Here is a 26,377-nt window from a genome sequence, read left to right as displayed (position 1 = left end):
AAGTGCAGACTTTCGAGGTTCTCCTTCTAGTTTAGCATATTTGTTGTTCTTGTGAGTCACATAATGCTGATATGCATTGTATTTCTTCACAGTTGCCAATATGGCATTGCAGAGCAAGCAAACACATTTTATCTTTCACTGCAACAATGTAATACTGCAATCCCCATTCTTCATTGATACTTCATACTCTCTTTTGCATTATAGCCAAAGTAGCTTATGCGCCATCAAATCTCCATATCAACATACTCTCTTTTCTACCTTTAATTCTCTTTTCTTATTTCTTGACATAATCAGGTTACCGTTAAAAATTAAAAATGAAATACACAGATTGATTGAAGACTCAGTTTTAAAGGAAACAAGTAGTGGAAACTGATGGCACTGGGGAGAATGACCAGAATATCAGCTGTTACTGATAGCAGTCAGCGGGATGAGTCATTGCTGATTAGTAAGGCAACATTGCCAAATGAAGTTCAGTTTCAAGTGGAAGTAATGCCAATATCATCTATATGGGAAACAATAATATTCTGTAAAGATTAGTGAATTAGAATAAATGCTTTATTTGGTATTTACTTTAATATATAATTCATTATTATTTTCCTTAACTAGAAAAGGCAATGCATATATTTTATTTAATGCATATGTTTTCTTTAATATGTACAGTTCTTTCTTAAGAAGCTCTCAGGCCTGTGACACAAATCACTGTGTAGTTGCCAGTTCGCCAATTGCCAAGTTGCCACTGACAGGCCTCTTGCTAACTACACAGTTATTGATATAAATAATTTTACCTCTTCACTCTGTTTTGTCTTCTTTCGAACTACCCAATATTTTTATGCCTTTTATGTTTCTTTTGGTAATGTACGCCGTAACTGTAAACTAAATTATATAAGGAGAATAATGATATAAAAAAGAGAATAGATAAAATTTACCTTAAAAATATTTTCAGTTTGGTGTTATGTCATGAATAAAAGGTGGATTTTGCATTTAAGAAAAATAGACAAAAGGCCGCAACTGGTACCCCAAAAGACCGCATGCGGCCTTAAGGCCACAGGTTCTCCACCCCTGGACTATTCAAGAAATAGACTATTCAATCTGTAAATAGACTATCAATCTGATAGTCTGTTTACAGTATACGAGGGTCAATCAGAATTTTCTTGTGGGAAAATCGATATATTTTAAGTATAGACAGACTGAAAATAATTCATCGTACTGAAATTTTCATCAAAACTATTTTGTTCATACAAAATTTACAGGGCATCTCCGTAGCCAGGTGGGAAGGAGCAGCAGTGCATAGCACACGCTTCTTGATTAGACCGGGGTTTGAGCCTGTCACCACCAAATACGAAGAATGCGAAAAGGTTAGGGACCACCGCATATCCCGGAGCAATATGGCCTTAGTTGCTAATGCTCCTAAAAAAAAAACCAAATAACAATAATAATAACACAAGATTTAGAGCAGTATTAATAAGGCAATCAGCTAGGACCTGAAAATATTTTATTTATAGTGAAATTTTCATTAAAATGCCATTATAACAGGATTTTACTGTAGTTACAAATCTTTTATTGTGGTTTATAAAGCATGGAAAATTTGTGGTTTATAAAGAAAGGAAAAGTTTTTGCCAAATTATGGTGTTTAGAATTGCCACTTTCATGCTTAAGAGGTCTCCATAAAACAAAGCTTTACTGGTTCACCTCTACTATGAAAATAATCAGTTAGTGTTCAGTGTGTGCTGTGTGATATCACAGAGAAAAAGGAAACCTCCTGGTCTCCATTTTCACTTCTCCATTCTCCTGATTACTCACCCCACCACAGGGTTAAAGGCACATTTATAGACATAGCAAGATTTGTAACTACATTTTTTTTCCCCCCTCCTTCAAAGAAAAACTTCCTTATGAATTACATATGTGAAAGCCATATTTTTATACATGGCTTCAGTTTTTAGTTAGGCGCCTCCGTAGCCAGGTGGGAAGGAGCAGCAGTGCGCAGCACATGCTTCTTGGTTAGACCGGGGTTCGAGCCCGTCACCACCAAATACGGAGGATGTGGAAAGGTCAGGGAATGACCACTGTATATTCACGGAGCAATATGGCCTTAGTTGCTAATGCCCCTAAAAACCAAATAACAAACAAACAAACAAGTTTTTAGTTTAATTTTTTAAAAATGATAGACTTTATAACCATCTTGTATTTGCAGAGTTTAGCACTGAGCTACAGCAGTAATAGTTGCATTAGACTTTATACAGAGAATAAGATTTTAATGAATTTGACAAAATTTATTATTCATAACTATATAGAGCTATATATCAGAATCTTTGCTTTTCAGTTCACTTGCTCCCTCCATAGCCAGGTGGGCAGGAGCAGCAGTGTGTAGCACACACTTCTTGATTAGACTGTGGTTTGAGCCTGTGACCACCGCATATCCCTGGAGCAATATGGCCTTAGTTGCTAATGCTCCTAAAAACCAAATAACAAACAAAAAACAACAATCAGTTCACTTTAGCTAGAAAAGCCTATTCTGAATCCATTGATAACACTAAAAATATAATTGCCTCTTGTGTTAAAAGTATTTGTGTGTTTTAATATATATAAATGAAACTGCAAACAGTTTCAAATTCTTGGATCTCATTATGTTAAAACATGAAAATATGCCCAGTCTTGTGAAAGACAATTCATTAGGAGACCTCACTCCATCTACAGGGGAAGATTGAAAAATACATGAACTGCACCTCTTCGTAGCTGAAAGTATCCTTAGCCTTCTTCACAGGAAGTGAGAGCTGGGCTATAGGGTGGATGTTCTAATGGTGTTCCACCAGTACTCAATAGGGCATCTTATGTCACTTTGGTGATATGAGATCTTTCATTATCCTGTGAAAGGAAACCACTTTCCCTTTCAGTTCAAAAGAAATTACCTTTTTATTATTATTTTTTTTGTTTCATTTTCTGGAACAAAGTTTTTAAAATGCCTTTACAGGATAAGTATGCAATAAAAAAAAAATTTGTTCTTAATTAATGATCATTATTGTGGATTTGATTTCCATCAGTCTGTGGAGAGGACCAAGTTCAAATCTTATCAGGGGTGGAACATTTCTTAAATGCTTCTTCAGTTTGAACTGTAGTTAGCTGATCTGTGGTTGATGGAGTAGGTTTTTACCCTGTGAGTTATTTTGGATTTCTCGGCTTACACGGCATGAAAATCATCACGTAGACCCACTATTGTATTGACATAATAAACAATATAAACTAGAGTATCATTAGAACTTGTGCAGGTTCTAATGATATTTCAGGTGGTGGCTGAGTTAATTGTGTCAAATAGAAATGTGGTATTACTCGGTCCAGCAATGGTGTTTTTCATCTTGCAAAATAGACAAACTGATCATAGAATACCTCCAAGCTAAGGTACTTTAGCCCTTATTCAAGTACAACTATGAAGACGAGACAACTGAAATTGTAGTAAAATGAAGTTTGCTGTTTTAATACAGATGGCAGCAGTATGATTAAGATTAATAGCAACTGTATTGAGAAATTTCTCAATTAATGACCTTAAATTTGTAGAATTTATAGTGACAGTGAATGATTGGTATAAGAATTTGATGGAAAATAGAAGTAGACTTTCATTAGATGTAGGAAAGTAAAGAAAGCAGTCCATGCCACCAAATCCAACTTAGAAATCTTTGGGATAGTTTTATAAAATCAGTATGTTCTCTTTTACCTTTATTTACCCTTTTTTTCCACAGGGATGGGGCAAGTACATTGTCCCATCCCTTTGGAAAACATTTCCTAAAATTCACCTGCATATTATGGTCCTAGGGTATATTAGTTATACACAGTTGTTTTTATCTTTAGCCATAGCTAGAGACATGGTGGTCAGATCTTCAGGTGGGCCTTCTGAATAAGCTAGCACTTTTAGTGTATGACCAGTTCAGATTGCACATAATTTTAGATGCAACAGAAAAGATGGTTGTGGAATATGGAATTACAGATGGATGGAATTAATAAATAACAGTTTTATACCAGTAAGGTGATGAGTGATCGAATAAGTGACCTTAAACTGTCAAAGTCCCCTCTTCTGAAGTTAAAACCCGTGCCTTTACCTTTAACTACTGCAACATCTTTCTTCATCTTTCAACTGACGATTGCATGATCACAGAAGTGATCATGCAGTCCTGTCATGTCATCTGATTTGTTAGTAATGATGAGGTCAAGAATATTTCCCCCCCCCCCACCTAGTACTTTCTGTAACATCCTGGTACAAATAATAATCATCTAATTTATTTTAAAAAGATTTCATCCATGGTGTTTCCCTCCCACTTATTCCAATCAATTTGGGGCAGATTAAAGTCACCCATGATAAGATATTCACGCTTGCTTGCCCATTCCATTTTCATATAAAGACTCATCATATACTTCACAATCTTCTGGTCTGTAGATTACTCCCACTCTCATTGTTCCTTTGCTTCCAGCTAACTCACACTACACAGATTATATGATGACAGATGTAACTTCAGACTCAGCAAAAGCTATTTTCACACTCAGGCTGCTTTTGATAAGAAGCATGACCACCCCTTCCATCTTCCCTATCTTTCCTAAATACATTATGCAGTCAGACCTCTCTTTAACAAAACTTCCATATAGCCAATTTTTCTATGTAGCGAACTTTTTTGATTTCCCCCTGGTCATTATATTGAAAATAGTTTTGGTATAATGAAGAAAATTTCCAAATAACGAACTGATTTCTAAAGACCTGGGTACGCATTGTTTGCACCTCTGGCCTTTAGGCAATAAAGCCGATGCTGTAGAAAGCACAAATTAAGAGCTAAAAGGATTAAGAATTAATTTATCCCTTTAGCTTTTAAGAGCTAAAGGGATTAATTCCATGAATTAAGAGCCAAGGCATTCTACAATTTAGTGGTTCCCGTAAAACCCTGCAGAAGGAAACTGGCCAACCACGGCACGGAACAGAAAAAGATGCAAGGTTTTGGGAGAGGCCCTTGCCCAGCAATGGGTCATCAATGGCTAAAAAGAAGTAAAACCCATACACTACTGTACCGAGAAGTTGTGCTGGTCAATCTGTGTCTCCACAGCCATTGGCAAAGATTAAGGCATATTTCCAATGCAGACATTGGCTCTGGTCAACCTGTTTTCTCTGTAAAAGAAAAAAAGAAATTGCTTTAAAATTTGGTATTCCTGCCAGTAGTGTGCTAACCATTCTGAAAAACTGTTAAAATTTTCAGTGCATTTGAGGAAACTGGACCCAGTCAGAAGCATGTGAAATTATGTCGATGAAGTAGTTTTTAAGTAGATGAAGTTGATTTGAGACCAAAACGTACCAGTATCGGGGCCATTAATAAAAAAGAAGGCTATGGAGTATACATCTTTTCTGGTGCATAAAACATTCCAAGCCAGTTATGGTTGGCTGGGCAAATTTTTTGGCTTACTCGAAAAAGTTATTTCTGATGAAAGTGGAGTTGCAATCAAAGAAGATTATACCCGTTGGAAAGAAACAGTTTTGAAAAACATTATGGAGGACTACAAGCTCAAAGACATTCAATGTTGATGAAACGTCTATTTTTAAAAAATGTTTGCTGAACAAGACAGACTTTTCAAGGTTAGGTGGTAAAAATAGTAAGGAGAGAATTACACTCTTGATTGGTGCAAATATGGCTAGTAATGAAAAACAAGCTTTTGGTAATTGGCAAAAGTAAACAACCCCGATGTTTCAAAGGAATAAAGTCGCTAGAGTTGGACTGCAACTACAACAAAAAATCTTGGATGAAAAGTAAAATTTTGAGCAGTGGATTTTAAATTTCAATAGAACGATAATGAAAGAAAACAGAAAAATCACGTTGATTGTCGACAACTGCCCTGCCCACCTTCACTCAGTAATTTCAAAACTTACAAGTGTGAACCTTGTTTTCTTCCATCCGAATACCTCATCTCAACTGGAGCCAATGGGATTTGAAAATGCACTACCAAAGGCACATACTGAAAAAAATTCTACTGTGAATAGAAACCAACCAACCTATAGATTTGCAGATGTGCATATCAGAGTTGGAAAAAGTGTGGAGTCAAGTTGTGATGGAAACAACGATTAAGAATTGCTTCACAAAAGCAGGTTTTGCCAAAATGCTAATTAACAGCAATGAGAGGGATGAACTACTACAGACATCTTGGGAAGTGTTCCAAGCGAGGTTTGATCAGTGGAGAAATTGTTTTTGACGAATTTTTAGGAGTTGATAATGATGTCATAGTAGCTGAATATCCGAGTGACTCCAACATTTTGGAGAGTATTCAAAGAACTAGTGACAATATCGATGATGAGTTGGATGAAAATGAGGGAAATATTAAACGTTCCAAACATGAAATATATATATATATAAATTATATATATAATTATAATTCTTCAAAAGTATTATAATATACTTTCATATTTGAGATAATCATGAAAAAGGTATGTGGTGAAGACATATCAGTGTTTATATATATATATATAAAACAAAAAAAAAAAAAAAAAAAGGTAAAGTGCAGCCATTATCAACCCACTGCAGGATGGAAGCCTCCTCAACAATTCATGCTGAGGGAAATGGACCATAATCTGCCACGCTGGTCCAGTGCAGGTTGGTAGATCGACCGTATTTAGCAGTCAGGGGCTTGAACACCGGTCTACTCAAAGAGCGTGTACTACTGCACTCCCGCTCCTGACCACTCGGCTACAGAGGCCTTCATCTGACAACAAAGTTACAAATAATCAGGGCGCCTCCGTAGCCAGGTGGGAAGGAGCAGCAGTCGCTTCTTGATTAGACCGGGGTTCGAGCCCGTCACCACCAAATACGGAGGATGCGGAAAGGTCAGGGAATGACCACCGCATATCACGGAGCAATATAGCCTTAGTTGCTAATGCTCCTAAAAAAACCAAATAACAAAACAAACAAATAATCAATAAATACCTTCATAAAAATAAAATGATAAATCCTCTCCAAATTATTTACTTTTATCCTTTGATTGTTCACTGACATTTGCTGTTGAAACGCACAATACACTTGCACTGCAGTCATATCCTGCAAAGCTGAGAGTCTGGGAACCACTACTGACTGCGTGCAGGTCCATGCCTGCATACTAGTGTTGACAGAAGCTATGCTTGCGTACCACTTGGCAAAACTGGTAACTTGAGTCATGATATATGGCACAAATTCAAATGATTCATTAGATGTAGTGCAATCAAAATGTTAAAAATAATATAATAACAGCAAATGTAATAAAAATAACAATAAACATAATTTCATGATACAGTCGATTTGGGACACGTTGGGACTAGTGTATTTTGGCTCGATTAAGTGGCTGCCCCAATTATCCAAAGTGTCACATAAATAGTTAAAAATACAATGGACCCCTGCTTTACATTTGGTTCACTGTACAATCAAATCACGTTATGATGGACTCACCATAGTATTATTATTATTAGCCATATGGTGCAAGGAGGCCTGGAGCTTATGCTGCACCAGCAGAAAAAAAAAAAAAAAAAAAATCTGAATTACCCTGAGAGAGAGAGAGAGAGAGAGAGAGAGAGAGAGAGAGAGAGAGAGAGAGTCAGAAGCAGAGGGGAATCATCAAGAAGGAGAAGAATGATGACATCCAGCTCAGGACCCTGGGTGTGCCAAGCCCATATCAGATGTGAGCCCCTAACTGTTCACTATACGATGTGTAGTAAGCGCCGGTCATTGTGATCACGTTTATGAATTGAATTTTAATTCTATTAAACGGCGATTCTAATTAGCAAAAATAGGAGGAATATTATCCTTCACAGGGTATAAAAGTAAAGATATATTAAGCACAAATTTACCCTTTATTACCTTACCAATTAAATGATATGTGAAAATCGAAAGAATATACGTGATAATTGGAATAATTAATACGTACTGTAATATGTACATACTAACTAGTTGACATTTCTGTTCACTGACATTTGTGGGTAGGGGTTAAAATTTAACACAGTAAAAAGATGAAGCAATCAATAACAAAGAACACAGCACACACAAATTGCAAGTAACATGATATGCGCAAGTGAAAACGGAGTAACAAGTTACGAAGTTTTAAAAATAAGAATGAAGAGAAGATTCTGAAAATCAATTTTTTTTTTTTTTTTTTTTTATATATGATTGAAGATTTCATGGAAGTGTAAACACATTTCACCATAATAACCCACAGAATTCCAGCTGTCGGTATTATCGCAAATTCAATAAGATCATGTTTACTATCTGTTAATGATAGATTGCACTAACAGAAAAGGCACCTCTGTATCCAGGTGGGCAGGAGCAGTGGAGCGTAGCACACGCTTCTTGATTAGACCGGGGTTTGATCTCGTGACCACCAAATATGGAGGAAGTGGAAAGGTCAGGGAATGAGCACCGCATATCCCCGAAGCAATATGGCCTTAGTTGCTAATGCTCCTAAAAAAAAAAAAACCAAATAACAACAACAATAGCCGACCGGGCTAGCCGAGTGGGTAAAGTACCTGCCCGGCAACCCAAAGGTCGCGGGTTCGATTCCTGCCTCGGGCTTGGATCAAAGTACTGCAAAAACCTTGGGAGGTGCAATATGGCCACAGAAGCCGATGCGCCAACAACTACCAAATCAAAAAAAAACAAAAAAAAAACAACAACAACAACTAACAGGAAAGCCCAATAAACAGGTGACTGCTAATTGTTTTTATTGTTTTATGGTTGTGACTTCCAGAAATTCGACCGAACCACATGGTACGGTCGGAGACAATGGTAGGGTAATATCCAGTGCTGCGGTCTCCTGCTCCGATTAAACAGCATGTTGTCCCAATTAAGCGAAGTAAATCCTGGCTATTTTTCTTGATTGGGTTCTGATTTTTAAGATTTGCCCCAAAAAATGGCTGCCCTGATTAACCAGTGGCCCAAATAACCAGAATCCATTGTATATATATCCTTGGACGTGCAATTTATTATATAAATTTTGAAAACAACCATGGGCCAGGTTACACAGGCTGGAGTTGGCCCGCAGGCCGAAGGTTGCCCACCCCCGTTTTGGAATATAAATGAAAGAAATAACTTTAAGTATAGTTCATTGCATGTCTTAATGACACATTAATTATTATTATTATTAATTTGCAAGAAATGTTCTGTTGCATTCTGGCAAAAGGCAGAATTATGAATTCTGATTTTTAAAAGTTAGACAATATGCTGTTATTACTTAGAGCCCAAGAGCACTTCTTCCCATGAGTCTGGTTTTTTTTAGCCCGTGCAACATGAAAATCAACCTGTAAACACATACCATATAAGTTGGTCTATTGTGGCCTGTGTAGTCAATATATTAAGAAATTCCTAATAACAAGAACCACCTGCTACATAATTTAATATTCATTTTACTTGTCAGCATTGATAATTTAAAAAATGTGGTTGGTGGGAGAGCCTTGTTTATTATGAGGTGGCCTTTTGCCAGCAGTTTGGTAATTTACTGATTGTGCACCCTTTTAATGATGCACAGTTCTAAAATTGTTATGAGTTGTTTATTATTACTACCACTTTAGTTTTTCAACATTATAATTTAGTTGGGTCTAGGAAAATTCACTGAAAATAATTTGCCCAAAAACAGTTCACTGAAAATACAGTTTTCCGAAAATACAAGAAAAATGAATTTGAAAAGTTATTTAATTATAATTAATCAACTGATGTGATAAAAATAACAGTAAAAAAAATAAACTAATACAATAATACTAATATATATTCAGTTTAAAACTTGTGCAGCAAAGGCAGAAAATTAGGTCAAAGACATTGAGAGTGTTTAATTGTAAAATTAAATAAAATTTTAACTAATTAAACCCTTCTCCATCTCTTCCATCATGCAGTATGATTGATGACTTTTGAGGTTATGATGAACATTGTGGTGAGATCCAATATTCCTTACATTTCGAGGGTACAGCTCTAAAACGGTGTTCGCAGGCCAGCTGCTAGTTAGTACACTGGACCGAACCTGTTGGTAACTCTCTAGGAGGCTTCCGGATCAGCTAGTGTATAATCTTGCTACCTCTACTCTGCCAGATAGTGACTGGAGGGAGTCCGAGTAGTGTGTATGTGGGGAGCATTGTCGCGGCCACGTTATGTCAAGGATCTGGGTATATTCTTACCATGTGTACGCCATATCCAAAAATTTCATTATTTCATACAGCATGTCCCACCCACTTTTTCTTACTATTGAATACACCATGAATTGTCAAACTAATAGAGCAAGCTTATCTGCGAAAAGATCTAAACCTCCCAAGCACTTCCTAATTCATTTCACAAATATACGTGGTCTCAATTCTAATCTCAACTATGTCCATTTCCACTTGCAGTCTGCCAAACCCCATGTACTTTTTCTGACAGAATCTCAGTTATCTGAGATTCTGTCAGAAATAACTGAGATTCTGCTCATCTCAGATGCTCAAATTATTCGCTGTATGATTATTTTCGCCTCAAAGGTGGTACTTGTGCATATGTCCGTTCTGATATTCCCTGTCAGAGACTTGGCAATTTGGAATCTCCTCTCTTTGATCTTCTCTGGCTTAAAATCTCTCTACCTCATTGTGTCCAGTTCATCTGTTGTCTCTACCATTCTCCAAAACTCCACTAATCACTTGGAGCTCTTTGACTTCCTCTCTTTGCAACTTGGCTTTCTCCAGTCTAACTTTCCTAACAGTGAGGTAATTTTCCTTGGTGATTTTAATGTTTACAACTCCAGCTGGTCGAGATGCTGAAGCTTTTGCAATTACTAATGATCTTGCACAGATTCTTCATTTACCTAATACCGGACAATCCTAATCATACAGCCAATACGCTTGATCTTTTTCTCACAAACAACCCTTCTAAGTACATGGTCGAAGTGAGAGGTACTTTAGGCACTTCAGATCACAACTTGGTGATTGTCTCTTCTCCAATGGAACCTTTATCTCATGGCTATTCCTAACCTCGTGTTGTTTGGCATTACAAGAATGCAAAATGGGATGACCTGCGAAACTTCTTTTCTTACTTTCCTTGGTCGGATTACTGTTTCAAAAGTTCTAATGTCAATGTTTGCTCAGATCATGTCAGTGAAATTATTCTTGCAGAAATGGAATCCTTTATCCCACACTCCACTTTAAAATCTCGTCCTTTATCTAAACCTTGGTTTTTCAATAAATGTGCTAAGGCTGTTCAAGAGAAGAATATTGCATATCGTAATTGGCTTGTTTCTAATTCTTCAGTTTCATTTTCTGCCTACACCAAAGCTCGCAACAATTGTAAAGCAGTTATTAACCAGTCCAAACTAGAGTTTGAACAGGCTAAGAGTAGAAAACTTGCTTCTTGCCCTAATGGTAGACGAGCATTCTGGTCTCTTGCCAAAGCTATTGGCCGCAACTTTTGCCCATCTCTGCTTCCACCTCTATCCAAACCAGATGGTTCTGTTGTCACTTCAGCCAAGGATAAATCTGACCTTCTAGCATCCCATTTTTCTTTCAACTCATGCATTAACGATCTTGGTAAAATACCTCCCACTATTCCCAACACGCTCCATTCAATGCCTCCTGTGGTCTTCCGTCAAAAGGATGTCAGAAGGATTTTGACGAATCTTGATGCTAAGAAAGCTCCAGGTTCCGATGGTATTACTCCACTTTTTTCACTTTCTTATTCCAAAGGTGTTTTTCCTTCTGCTTGGAAATTTGCTCATATCCAGCCAGTGCCTAAAAAGGGTGACAAATCCTTCCCATCCAATTATCGTCCCATTGCAATTACTTCTACTCTTTCTAAAGTAATGGAGAAATCAATTAACCGCCAACTCTTAAACTACCTAGAAACCTTCCGTCTGATCAACGATCACCAGTATGGATTCCGTCAGTGTCGATCCACTGGAGATATTCTGGCTTATGTTACCCATTTATGGACTAATTCAATGGAAAGGTTCGGTGAAACACAAGTACTTGCTCTTGACATCTCAAAGGCTTTTGATCGTGTTTGGCATAAAGGTCTTCTAAACAAGCTTCCATCTTATGGTTTGCCAATTGTTTTTAGTAATTGGTTATCCAGTTTTCTCTCTGATCGCTCACTGAGGGTGATGGTAGATGGCTCTCTGTCTTCTAACTTCTCCACTAATGCCGGTGTACCCTAAAGTTCAGTTCCTTCCCCCACTCTTTTCCTCTTCTATATTAATGACCTTCTTCCATTGACTGGAAATCCTATCCATAGTTTTGCCGATGATAGCACATTGCATTCCACTTTCCATTTTGAGAAACCTTGTCCTGCTCAATCAGCTTCAACTTCTCGAAAATCTGCTACCAATTCCTTAAATGCCGATCTTCAGGTAATTCTCCAGTGGGGAAAAGACAACTTAGTTGATTTCAACCCTTCTAAAACTCAGTCTTGTCCTATATCTCGCAAAAAGGATTCTTCTGCTCCTATGCTTATCTTTAGTGACACTCCGATTTCTAGGCAAAATGATATATCTCTTTTGGGGATTACCCTGACTTCTAATCTCTCTTGGCACAAGCACATTACAAATATTGCTTCTTCTGCATCTAAAAAACTTGGTTTTCTCTTTCGCTCTCGGCGTTACTTTTCTTCCAAACAGCCGCTCACTCTGTATAAATCGCAAATCCGCCCTGCCATGTATTATTGTTCCCACATCTGGGGTGGTGCCCCCAAAACCTCTCTCAGGCTTCTTGATTCCATTCAGAAGAGGGCAGTTAGGTTAATATGTGACTCACTGTCTCATAGACGTACTGTGTCTGCTGCATGCCTCTTCTACAGATACTCCCATGGGCACTGTTCTTCTGAATTAGCTTCTATAATTCCTGCTCTCTCTTTCAAAACAGTCCGAACACGTGCCGCCACCAGCCAACATTCATTTACTGTCCAACTTCAAACTCACAGAACCAACTTTTCATCTTCCTCGTTTATTCATTCAACTGCCGTTTTCTGGAACAACCTTCCTTCATACGTATTTCCTGAAAATTACAGTCTACAGAAGTTCAAGTCCAATGTCAACAAATATCTTCTCAACCTCCAACCCAAGCACAGTACTAAGTACTATAGGTTCTAACACCTCTCGTGTTTGGGGTTTACATTAAAAAAAAAAAAAAAAAAGAATTAGCTGAAAATACAGTTCATTGAAAAATAAATTAGAATGAGTAACACAGAAATAATTTTTATTTTTCTCTAGAGTCTATCGTTACCGAGAAGACACTACATGGAGGTCGGCTTTAATATCTTCCAAAAGTGTACCGCATTAGTACTTTTTATTTGAAATAAAATATATTTTTTAAATATTTTTTCTCTTTAATTTTTAAATTTTATCTTTATTTTTTTTTTTTCCTCATACATGACTTATAATTATTTGAGAGATGTCACAATGACAAGCTTTTGAAATATATGAAGCAACTTGCTGACTTTTGTGGTGCCTCCATAGCCAGGTGGGCAGGAGCAGCAGTGCGTAGCACACACTTCTTGATTAGACTGGGGTTCGAGCCTGTGACCACCAAATACGGAGGATGCGGAAAAGTCAGGGAATGAAGGGTTCGAGCCCGTGACCACCAAATACGGAGGATGCGGAAAAGTCAGGGAACGACCACTGCATATTCCCGGAGCAATATGGCCTTAGTTGCTAATACTCCCAAAAACTAACTAACTAACAACAACAACAGCTGACTGTTGTAATGTTAGCATTAAAGAAAATATTTATCAAATAAAAAGCCTCCCACCACAGAAGTAGGGAAGCTGTGGAAAGAGTTTAATTTTTGCATTAAAGTTATGTTAGAATTAAGCAAAATATTTTCAAAATACAATTCTTCCACCATGGTAGGGAACCAATGCAAAGGTTGTGGCTGTAATTTTAATTTTTCTCAAGCAGTCAAATACTGTTGGGTTCTCAAATTCCTAGACTTAATCTGTTTAAATGATTTTATTAATTATGCAGAAATATTTATAACAGATGTAGGTTTGGTTTTCCCATTTTATGCAGTTTTTAACAATGAAAATTGCACAAAACTGTGGACCATATTTGAAAGACTTGCCTTTTAAATGTATTTTCAATGTGAAGAATATTTATATAATTATTATATATTTCAATAAAATTTATTTTTTTGTCTTGGTGAATTGTATATAACAGACTCTAGAGTAAAAATAGACATTATTACTTATTCTAATTTATTTATCAGTGAACTGTTTTTTCAATAAATTGTATTTTCAGTGAATTGATATTCGGTGAACTGTTTTCAGTGAATTTTCTGGATACCAATTTAGTTATATTCCAAATCCTTCAGTAACAGAAGTTTAAACTGATTTCTTTATTAAAAAGGTTTTTCTGCAGGTTTAAAACACTATCTGCCAGGAGCAGCCATAAGCGATATGCAGCTTACGTGGACAGGATGCACTTTAGTATCTATAGATTCACTTTCTCAACTCTTTTTGTATAGGCTTTCTCCAATCACTGATCCAGGTAAAATATTATCTTATTCTTATAATTATTTACCCATAATGTACTTTAAAGGTCATTTTCTGTAGACAATAAATTTTATGTAGAAAGAGAGAGGGAGAAACCATTTAAATTCCATCAAAAAATTTCTAAAATAATTTTGAAGTATTACTTGCACTTTTTTCTATATAGGGATGAATTCCATTAACTCTGAGTTGGGTGTATGAAGCTCTTACATGATTGCTACCCCTTTCATGTTCCTCGACCACCTTCAAAGAAAAGAATTGCTTTTTTTAAAATTTCTGTTAAAATTTCTATGCTCTGTTAAAAAAATCGAGCAAACATGAAAAATGCAAGATAAAGTATGAAGCAACAAATCTGGTAACAAAACTTCAAGGAATACAGTGTATTGACATTCTTGGTATAACTCACCAAAAAAATAAGGAAAAAAACTTCAACCGTTTTATGGTGTGCACAAAAAAAGAAAAAGAAAATATGCATGACGTATAAATTGTTTTTGATAAAGATATATGGAAGATTTTTGGATGTGTATTTGACCTATTAAAAATTATTTTGATAAATTGAAAAATATCTTTTAGCAAATAAAAATTTTTTTTGTCCTATATTGCTTAGAAAGGTAAAAAAACAAAAAACAAAGTGTAGGTGTTACAGAACAGTGAAAATTTATGAACTTGCATAGAGTATAATCTGTCTTTTTCTTAAAAGATTACAGAATATTGTCACTTGGACATTTCACAGTACTTCTATTACCACTTCTTCTTCAGTGACTGAATTGCTATCCATATTACACTGTCAGCTTAAAATCTAGACATGAAAAAACCATTTCCAAACTCACTAAGACAGAAACAATTAGTATGCAAAACTAACAGTGTGTAATAATGCATTTCAATTTAATTGTGCACCATGCTGCTAAAAGAATAACAAAGTGCAAGTGACTCATAATGGATTCTGTTTTTGAAGTCAATGCTGTTATAACATCTTTTCCTTGATGTGTATTTGACCTAAACAACAGAATTTCAAGGAAAATTATTTATTGGCAGCTGCATTAGAAACTTATAAAAATTAGCATCAAATAGATCTTTGAACCACTTTTGTTTTGTGCAAGGAAAACAGTGATAACAGATATTGTTTTTTTTTAAACATATTATACACTCATTATTCAATTTTTACTTGATCTAGTAACAAAACTTTAAAAAATATATTATTTATTGGCAGCTGTGTTATAGTCTGACAAAAATTGCTACTGAATACAAAACTTCACATCCACTTTCCAGTTCATCCAAAAGCAAAAAGTGTGCACACTACTCAACATATTTTTTATAGCATCTTTCTTGGAGGGGTATTTGATCTGGTATAAAAATCGTTGAAAAAATGTGTATCAGCAACCACTTTGTAAACTTCCAAAAAAACTGTATCAAATTGAAAGGAAATAGATTAAATATGATAAAAAAAAAATAATAATAAAGGAAACTACTACAGTTATGAAAAAGAAATGTCAAAACAAAAGTTGATAGCTTCTCCTGTGAATAATGTTCTTCCATATGGACCCTTGTTAATTTATAAGTTTGTATGATTCTTAAAATGTTGATTCTTTATGCTAGTATTTTGGTCATTTATAAGAAAGCGGATAGACAATATATTTTTTTCTGCTATCTTTATTAAGAACATTGAAAGTGCAGAAATCACTAGTAGGTAGTGACCATATGATGCTATAAAATGCAAGAAATTTTCAGTGGTCTAAGAGTTTCAATTTTAAGAGGTAGTGGGGACTAGTGAGTTGATCTTTTTTAGGCTCTACCAACTGGGGTGCTAATTTTAGGTTGCAGGATATGAGTGCTGTGTGTGAAATGGTTAAATAAATTATCTTGGAAGCTACAAACATATTTGTTCCGGCGTTATCATAAAAGGGGATGATAAGAGATTTGACAGATCTTATACAGATAAAGAATTAAGCATGGGATAGTTACAGATTACCAAATGACACTGCTACATATGAGAACTAAAGTAAATATGTAACAATACTGTGAATTGGATAAGAAAAGCAGAAGCTAACTATGAGGGGAAATCACTGGCATAAAGACCTAAGAACAGGGATAAGGAGTTTTTCTTGTATACTGTTTTTACTGTCCCTGTAAAAACAGGGGCAGTAAATCATGTAGTTTCCCTCTAGGTCCTTAAATTCAAATGGGGGGGGGAAGAGTTTAAACAGGGTTGCCTTTTTTTTTTTTTAGCCAACAAGTTATTAATTACTGAAATAAGTTGCCTCTATGGATTGTTGAGGCTGACAGCATAAAAAATTCAATGGTCAGCTGAATAGTTAGCTACACGAGTAGCGAATCAAATATATAGTTTATTTTATTATTATTGCAGATGTCAGTTAAGTGTCCTCTTAACCGACCTCTGCTTAACTAACACTCCCTTCTCTCTTTAAAATATGTTGTCTGATGACCATGACACACTGCAGTGTGCCATGGGCACTGGTCCAGTAGTTTAGTATAGTATAAAATGTGCATGCCTGTTGGGTTGTATGCTTCCTGATAGGTCAGATGTATGTTCCAAACCATGTGTGCATCAGTAAAATTATTTGTTAATGTAATGACAGCTCTAATCTAATTGAATATTACATAAATTAATGAAATATGGGTGAGAAAAGAGAGTTGTGTCAATGAAAACTAAGTTGGATGTTTTTGAAATAATCAGTAAGGTGACTTTGTAAAAACAATTGCTGTTAAATTAGCTGTGAGTGAGACAACTGCAAAAGACTGGAAAAAACCATTAAAAATCTACAAATCTTTTGAACTCTTAGTGTCACACGGTTCATGAATTTCTTGCTCAACTTTAAAGAAATCAAAATTAGAGATATAGACAGTGCATTATGGCTGTGGTTTATACAAGACAGACAATAAAGAACTGTCATCACATCCATCAAAACAGCATCAAAGGAGAGGATGAACAGTGCACTTTTGAGTCAGTTTGGTGTGACATAAGCACTGCGAAAGCAGAAATAAGAGTAGGAGTGTGTTATAGGCCTAATGAGTACAATGAACAGTTGTACAGAGAAATGGTGTGGGCTAGTAAATCAGAATGTCTTATAATGGGGGATTTTTAACTTCCCAGATATTAACTGGAACTTGTGGGTTGGTCACTCACACACTAGTCAGACTTTTGTGAATTTATTGGATGATTGTTTTCTGGGAATTTGCCTTTAGCCAGTGGGTGGTTAATTGCTGGAACAAACTTCCATCTGTCATTGTGGAAGTTGATAGGTTGAATAAATTTAAGGAGGAACTGGACAGGCATTTGTAGGGAATGGTGTGTTTTTTTTTTTTTGGCTGATGCTGCATAAGCTCATACACTTACTTTCTTGCATCACATGCCACTACCACTACTACTACATCAAAAGATTGATGGTTTAGAAAGTTGTATAGCAAGTAATGGGTGGCTTAGGTGTTATAAAAGGTGTCATGGTATTCGTGTATTTAGTATTAGTGAGGAGAGATTATCTGCTGATTAGCCTGCTACTCAAATATTTACAGTTTAAGGCAGATTTACAGATTTTAAATATTTATCAAAAGAGAATAACTCTATAATATAGATGAAACAGGTATAAATTATAAGATATTACCTACAAAAATGATGGCAAAAAAAAACAAAAAAAACCATAGCCTGCAGCACACCCAAATAAAAAATAAATAATAAATAAATAAAAAAAAATAATAAAAAAAATCCAAAGAGAGAATCACAGTAGCCACCTGCAGCAATGCAAATGGAAATCACAAATTTCTGCTTTTTGTTGTTTGTAAATCAACTAATTCTACAGCTTTTAAAAATATAAATTGTTCATATACTACTCACAAAAATCAGTATGGATGGACTCTGCATTATTCAAAGAATGTTTTTTTCATGAATTTGTACCCTATATAAAGAAATGAAAAAAAAAAAAAAAAAAAAAATGGTGTGAATAGCCTTTTCAGGTAAATTTATTCATGGTGTGATAGCCTTTTCAGGTAAATTTATTTTCTTCATTTCTTGTTATTACTCCGGCACGACCACTAGGTCAGTAGAGTTTACAATAAATCATCAATACAAACATTAATCATATTTAACAGTCACAGACTTTTAAGTTAAATTTACCCCATTATTTAATTTCCTCACGGAACTTAAGGATGTTTTCTTGTGGAAGTTTACAGCTTAAATAAATTCAAGGCAGAATGCTAATGTTAATGTGGAGGAAAAGACCGTGTTTTTACCATCAAATGTGTAACATCCTTGCTCCGTATGGATTAAGGAGTCATATCTAAAGAGGTGACATAAAAGTTTTTGAGTTCAATTTTGGGAGAAAAAAAAAAAAAAATGGAAGACATGAATATAGACCTTACAGAATTGTTAAAAGTCATCAACATCTAAGATATGTTTACAGTACAGCAATAGCATAGAATGTAATTCCAAGCTCAACATTTACTAAACTTCAAAGAAAACTTTTGCCTGAAGTTGATAATGCTAATGAAAGTCCTGAACTACAAGAAGATAATGAAGAAAAGTTTATTAACTGATTTCGGCCAAACTGAATGTTCTAAAGCTTTACAACAAGAAGATTTACAACAGTGGATTAGATATTTTCCAACATATTGTCACTGATTTGTTAAAAAATGAAATTATGTATGATGCAGAAATTATACGTAGCATGACAAAAACAGATAGATCCAAACATGAAAAAAAAGAAAGAGATTGAATCAAATCTAGGGCTAAAAATTTCTCTTGCATCAAAAAATGCCTTAGATGCAGCTTTACATTTTTTAACAACAGTCTGATTCAACAGTCATTGATGTGTTTTTAAAAAAAGTGCAGAGACTATGCTGCAAAATGTTATCTTTCATTTACATGTTTGTTTTAAGTGAAAATAAAATTCTCAAGGTTTGTATATGTGATTTTTTTAGCAATTACCTGCTTTAACTAAGCACCTAACAATTCTAGTAACATTGGATAAGAGGGCTTCTACTGTATTTTATTGTTTAGTGCAGCAAAAGCCTCAGATTTTCTTGTACCATATGGTTACTACTAAAATGGGCAAATTACCTTTTAGTATTAACCATATGGTAGAAGATCCAGCAATGTCCAACTATAATTGCAGATAGGTTGAACAGGTATTTTGCATCCATTTTTATGATTGAAAGTACATTTGAATGAGGGGATCAGAGAAAGGGAATCAGGTTGTAGTTGATTAGTAGTATAATGATCTCTGAAAGTGTAAAGCCCCTGGGGTAGTGCATCCAGTTATGTTAAAGAATGCAGCAAAGGAGTGCATCATACCATTAGAATTATTACAGATCATTGGTAGACTCTGAAGTGATTCCTTTGCACCTGAGAAGTGCAAATGTCACATTTGCTTATAAGGGAGGAGCTCAGTTGTAAATGAGTAATTGTAGACTGATGAGTTTGAATTCTATAGCGGATTAGATAAAGGAATTAGGGATTGAGGATGCAATACAGAAACATTTTGATAAGATTGAATTCTTAAAGGTATCACAGCATGGTTTTGCAAAAGGAAGATCTTGACCGACAAACCTGCTTAATTACTCTAATGCTATCATAAAGCATTTCAATGCTGAAAACATTTTCAATATTGTATATCTAGATTTTATTAAGACTTTTGACTCAGTTCCCCATGAGACTACTTTACAAACTAGAGTACTGAGAAGATTCTCTAGTGGATCAGGGGCTGGCTAAATGGAGAGAGAGAGAGAGAGAGAGAGAGAGAGAGAGAGGGGTGGGGGTGGTAATTAATGGATATTATTCAGAGTGGACTAATGTAGTAAGTGGCATTCTTCAGTTTTCAGCATTGCCTTCCCCCTTCTTTCTGATTTTCCTCGATGATAGTGAAAAGGTGTGTCAAAATTTTCTGATGACTGAAAAGTAGGCAGGATAGTTAACAATTGAGACAGGCTTTGCTGCTTTGGGATGACTTAAATTGGTTATACATATGATCTGAAAAATGGCAACTGAAGTTTGATCCTGCCAAATGTAAGGTTATTACATTTGGGAAAAGAAATCTGGGGGCGAAAGTGACTAGGGGAGACAAAATTAAATTTGTGGTTCAGTATGAGAAAGATTTAGGGGTTTCATAAAGCAAATAAGTTTTCCTTGCAGTGTAAGTAGGCCACCAGGTGCAGGATGTACTGAATGAATGAGGGAGGTATTTTCACATTGGCAGGAGACACAGATCATAGTAATAAGTTGCTGCCCAAAGTAATTGAGCAGACAAAGTTCAAGGCAGGACTGAATTGGTTTGTTTTAGATATAGGCAAATTTTAATTGATGCATTTTTTTTTTTTTTCCTAATGTAGAATAAGTTTATTTCCTTGCATCATTTAGCCTGATTAATACTGTTGCTAACCTTTTGTTTCTGTTAAGAGCACACATCTCTCCTTAAACATATTTTTTTATATAGGTGGTCCTATGAGTGCTAGTTATGCCATTACAATGTTAGAGTATTGTTTGATGACAGGAACTGATTGGTGGGATGTAATCTTAAGTCTGCGACCTGGTGAGTCATTTCTCTTAAAAAATTTTTTCAAATTTTATTTAATTTCAATGAAATGAAAGGGCCCCTTAAGTACATTTTATTTCATAAAGTGTTTTTATTGATTGTTATTGTTCTCCTGATTTTATTTTTGGCATGCGTTTATTTTCATATTAACATGTTCACTATCAGTTGTAAATCTGGATTATGACATATCATGACTGACTATGCAGCAGGTCAGGCTATTAATCATTTCATGCATTCCAGTCATTTCCCTGATCTGCCATTTTAATTTAAGTTGCTTGCTCCACTATCCTGTTTGCTTAAGTTTTTCAGTGAACGTGAACAAGGATAAACAGTTAACATAGTTGGCTTCAACCTGCAAAGCTTATGTTTTTCTTAAAGCTAACTAGGTATGAAAATATCATTTTCATATTGTTAGTGGTTAATTTAAAAAAAATACAGTGGATGCTGCTTATTGTGACCATTTTAAGACAGTTTAATTGATAACAGTAACTGGCACCTTCGTAGCCAGGTGGGCAGGAGCAGCAGTGCGCAGCACACGCTTCTTGATTAGACCGGGGTTTGAGCCATACCCACCAAATACGGAGGATACGGAAAGGTCAGGGAATGACCCCCGCATATCCCCGGAGCAATATGGCCTTAGTTGCTAATGCTCCTAAAAACAAAACAAAACAAACAAACAAACAACATAACAGTAACTGATGAAACAAGAGTGAAGCTGCTCTGCGTTGTTTTTATGCAGAACAGAAATGTGTACATATAAAGGTGGGAGTGACAGAAAGAAAGAAAACATGAAAATCACCAATGTAAAGTATTTTGATTGTCCACTATTTGAGAAAGTCATCAGTAAAAATGAAATTGTCATAATGTTCCTGACAATCCATACAAACCATTAAAAACAAATAAAGAAAATATTAAAAATCAAAAATTAGAAAAGGGTTAATGCTCTATTGTAAAACAGTCAGAGTGGTAGGAGTACAGATACATTACTTTCTATCACAGGGTAACGATGCTAACAACTATACAATCTATTATCAACAGGAGTAATTAGATATGCAGCATATTAGAGTTAAAGAATAAATTGGGCTGGTATGTAATCACATCCACTGTACGTGTATAAATCGCAATAAGGCAAAAAAAAAAAAAAAAAAAGTGATAACATAAATCGAAGCATTAATTACAGAAAAGTTTATTTATTTATTTTTTTTCTATTTATTAGTATGTAGCTGATTGGGGACTTCATAAAAGTGATAATATTACATGAATGATAACAATAAGCAGTGTACACTGTATATATATATTTATGAACCTAAGTAATTCTGTTGATAAATTTTGCACAAACTTTTAGAACTACTGTAAATTGAGTCTTTTCTAATTGGCGAAAAATATTATAAGCTTTATGAAGGTGAAATACTATATTCAAAACTATTCTAGTTTTTTTAATAAAAATCCAAAAACACAGCTATCAAAATGATTATAAGTGGTGTCAGTGCAATTTGTGGTTTTTAAGACCTTTGAGAACAAGGATTTACTAATGCAGTTTTGAGTATTGCACTAAGGCATCATTTTAACTTGCAGTAACAAAACAAGACAAGTTTTCAAAATGGCATCATTACTATAACATTTCATATTGTGAAATCCTTCACAAGTTGCCTACCCTTGCACTTTTGAATAAGCAACTTTTCCCAAATACAGATGATGTGTTCCTTATTCTCATTAGTGCCATCACCCAGACAACACTATTTCAGGAATAATTGTTTCCTCTCCTTTGGGTGGGAGAAGACTGTTGTTCCTTATTCGCAATAGGGTGCCACCACCTAGATATCACTATTTTGGAAATAGTTGTTCTCACCCACCAAAGAAGGAATAGCTGTTCCTACTGAGAATAAGCAACAGTAGTCTTCTCTGTTTAGGAAGCATTGTTATTTTAAAGTGCCTGTCTAGACAACTCATTGTGAAGGATTTTGTAATATGAAATGTTATAGTGATTATGCCATTTTGCTTCTCTGAGTTACTGCATATTAAAATGATATCTTAGTGCACTACTCAGTATGTATTTTTTTTTTTTTTTTTTTTTTTTTTTAAGAAGATTCATCTTTCAGTTTCTCAAGAAACACCTTCAGTAATGCTGTATACTATTAAACAAATAAATTTTAAAGCAGATCCTGTAGTAATTTGTCCACCATTCTCTAGAGAATGTAAGAGAAGTTACCCTCAGTAACCACTGCCTTGTGAGTCCCATATGATAACAAATGCAACAGACTGCCTCATATTCAATATTAATCAAGTAATTCACTAAATCTTTGTGCATGATGGTTTCTTGCATGATTTTCTTCAAAATAGTGGTGAACAAATGAAATAATGGTATCTTTCAAAAAATGCTAGGACTAGCTAGAAATGGCATCATTATAATTTTTTATTGTATTTTTTCCATTTGCTACCATTTGATTGTTACTAAAACAAATGTGGTTTTACTTTAAGGTATTTAAGTGGGCTAGAAGTGCTATTGTTGAAAATTGGCTATCAAGTACTCAGTTCTCCATGTTCTCACACATCTGCTATGCCATTGTATTAAATAAGTGTTTTATAAATAAGACAGTTTTATATATACAACTGTTATTTTTCAGGTTTAATTGAGAACATATGTGAGAAGCTTACTGAATCGTTTAACCGCCAATCACCAGGCACTCATCACTATTGGATATGTCGTTTCCTGTCTATCAAAGGATCACTATACAGGTTAGTGATATGATATCAGTCATTTTATAATATGAATTTAATCGTGCTAATTTTTTTTTTTTTTTTGGTAGTTGTTGGCGCATCAGCTTCTGTGACCATAATGCATCTCCCAAGGTTTTTGCAGTACTTTGATCCAAGCCTGAGGGGGGATTCGAACCCGCGACCTTTAGGTTACCAGGCAGGCACTTTACCCACCCAGCTAGCCCGGTCGGCTCATGTACTAATATGTTTTTATAAAAGTACTGTTGTAACTAATTACACAATATGTTCTGTTTTTATAAACTTATTGTAGTAGTAGTGGTAGTGGCATGTGATGCAAGAGAGCAAGTGTATGAGCTTATGCAGCATCAGCCAAAAAAAAAAAAAAAAAATCACACCATTCCCTTCAAATGCCTGTTCAGTTCCTCCATAAATTTATTTAACCTATCAACTTCCACAACGACAGATGGAAGTTTGTTCCAGCAATTAACCACCCGCTGGCTAAAGGCAAATTTCCGCACATCTATTCTACATCTGTCTTTTCTTAATTTGAATTTATGTCCCCTTAGGTTCGTAATCTGAACAAGTGGAAGGATCCCATCAGAATTCAGCATGCTCAACCCATTCAATGCCTTATACACCTCAATCAGATCACTGCGCAGGTGCTAGTCTCCAGCCACTGCAATTTGCAGAACTTAAGCCTCTCGTAAGAGGATCCCTTCATTCCCCTCACCAGTCTTGTTGCCCTTCTCTGTACACGCTCAAGCAAATTTACATCCTTCCTAAAATGAGGCTTCCAGACCTGTACGCAGTACTCAAGGCGTGGCCTGACCATTGCCTTATACAGAGGGACAATCACCTCCTTTTCCCTGCTAGCAAAATTCCTATATATCATTGACAAAACCCCATGACCTGCCCTGGCAGCCTGTCTGCATTGCTCAGAAAACTTCATATCTGACTGCACAATTATGTATGCTTTATGTACAGGATGTCTGGGAAAGACTTGTTACACCTATGTAAATGTTATTCCAGTGTTCTGTGCTTAAGGTAATGAAAGTATATAGTAGAAAACACTGAAATATTTTATTGTAAGAGTATATATAATTTTACAATGTGGTATTAGTTTATAGATACCTGTAAATAAGTTTATTGTATATTCAACGGATCTGTATGCAAACCATCATTTTCACTGCACAGAATGATTTTATGCCAGGTTCTGTGATATATTCCTCAGCATCTTAGGTCTTTCAAAATTTTAAAAACATCCTTTACAGCTTCCTTTAGTCCATTATTAATCAAAACATTTTTGAACAACTTTTTTCTTTACGACTCCTCAAAATGCATTGGTACAACTTGAGAGATCTGGGTTTCTCAGAGACCATTTTTATTGGGGCTGGCAAAGTTGCAGACCCTCTCCCAATCCATAGATCAGGAAACACTTCATTTAAATATTCACAAACCCCCAAAGGAATGGTGTGGAGTCACACCATCCCGTTGCAACCAGGATTAGTAGTAGTAGTAGTAGTAGTAGTAGTGGCATGTGATGCAAGAAAGCAAATGTATGAGCTTATGCAGCATCAGCCAAAAAAAAAAAAAAAAAAAAAAAAATCACACCATTCCCTCCAAATGCCTGTCCAGTTCCTCCTTAAATTTATTCAACCTATCAACTTCCACAACGACAGATGGAAGTTTGTTCCAGCAATTAACCACCCGCTGGCTAAAGGCAAATTTCTGCACATCTATTCTACATCTGTCTTTTCTTAATTTGAATTTATGCCCCCTTAGGTTCGTAATCTGAACAAGTGGAAGGATCCCATCAGAATTCAGCGTGCTCAACCCATTCAAGGCCTTATATACCTCAATCGGATCACTGCGCAGATGCCTAGTCTCCAGCCACTGCAATTTGCAGAACTTAAGCCTCTCTCTTGGTAAGAGGATCCCTTCATTCCCCTCACCAATCTTGTTGCCCTTCTCTGTACACGCTCAAGTAAATCTACATCCTTCCTAAAATGAGGCCTCCAGACCTGTACGCAGTACTCAAGATGTGGCCTGACCATTGCCTTATACAGAGGGATAATCACCTCCTTTTCCCTGCTAGCAAAATTCCTATATATCATTGACAAAACCCCATGACCTGCCCTGGCAGCCTGTCTGCATTGCTCAGAAAACTTCATATCTGCCTGCACAATTACTCCCATGTCTTTTTCATTTTCTACCACCTTAAGTGTAGTACCACACAGTTGGTACGTTTCTCTGGGGATACTTCTACCCATATGCAGTACTTTGCATTTGTCAAGGTTAAACTTCAGTTGCCACTTCTTAGCCCATCTGCCCAAATTATCTAGATCCTGTTGCAGTAGCACACTGTCATTACTGTCATTAACAACCCTGCCAACCTTTGTATCATCTGCAAACTTCGACATTAAGCCTGATATACCTTCATCAATATCATTGATAAATATACAAAACAACAGTGGACCTAACACCGAACCCTGTGGGACTCCACTAATAACATTATTTATTAAATAAATAAAATCCAATAATATGCTTGTTACTAATGCCAGGCCCACATCATAATGTGTAATGGTTAGTGTTCTGGCTGTTCCACAAAATGAGGATTATCTTTTGTCCAGAACATGTTGTGTGAATTAG

General features: G+C 35.6%; 1 protein-coding gene across 2 annotated transcripts in view; it reads left to right on the top strand.

Moving 5' to 3' along the window:
* Nucleotides 1-26,377, top strand: part of MED16 (mediator complex subunit 16) — a 209,068-nt gene that overhangs the window by 128,698 nt on the left and 53,993 nt on the right. For both annotated transcript variants that reach the window (XM_090380328.1, XM_090380324.1), the window contains exons 13-15: nucleotides 14,338-14,466; nucleotides 20,912-21,007; nucleotides 23,635-23,746. In XM_090380328.1, the coding sequence (XP_090236454.1) occupies nucleotides 14,338-14,466; nucleotides 20,912-21,007; nucleotides 23,635-23,746 (337 nt within the window). The remainder of the gene's footprint in view (nucleotides 1-14,337; nucleotides 14,467-20,911; nucleotides 21,008-23,634; nucleotides 23,747-26,377) is intronic.

The sequence above is a fragment of the Mastigoproctus giganteus genome, chromosome 1, assembly GCF_048544385.1.
Source record: "Mastigoproctus giganteus isolate SK-2022 chromosome 1, ASM4854438v1, whole genome shotgun sequence".
In the NCBI taxonomy this organism is placed as follows: Eukaryota; Metazoa; Arthropoda; class Arachnida; order Uropygi; family Thelyphonidae; genus Mastigoproctus; species Mastigoproctus giganteus.
The sequence above is the reverse complement of the archived record's forward strand: the minus strand, read 5'-3'. Positions and strand labels throughout refer to the sequence as shown.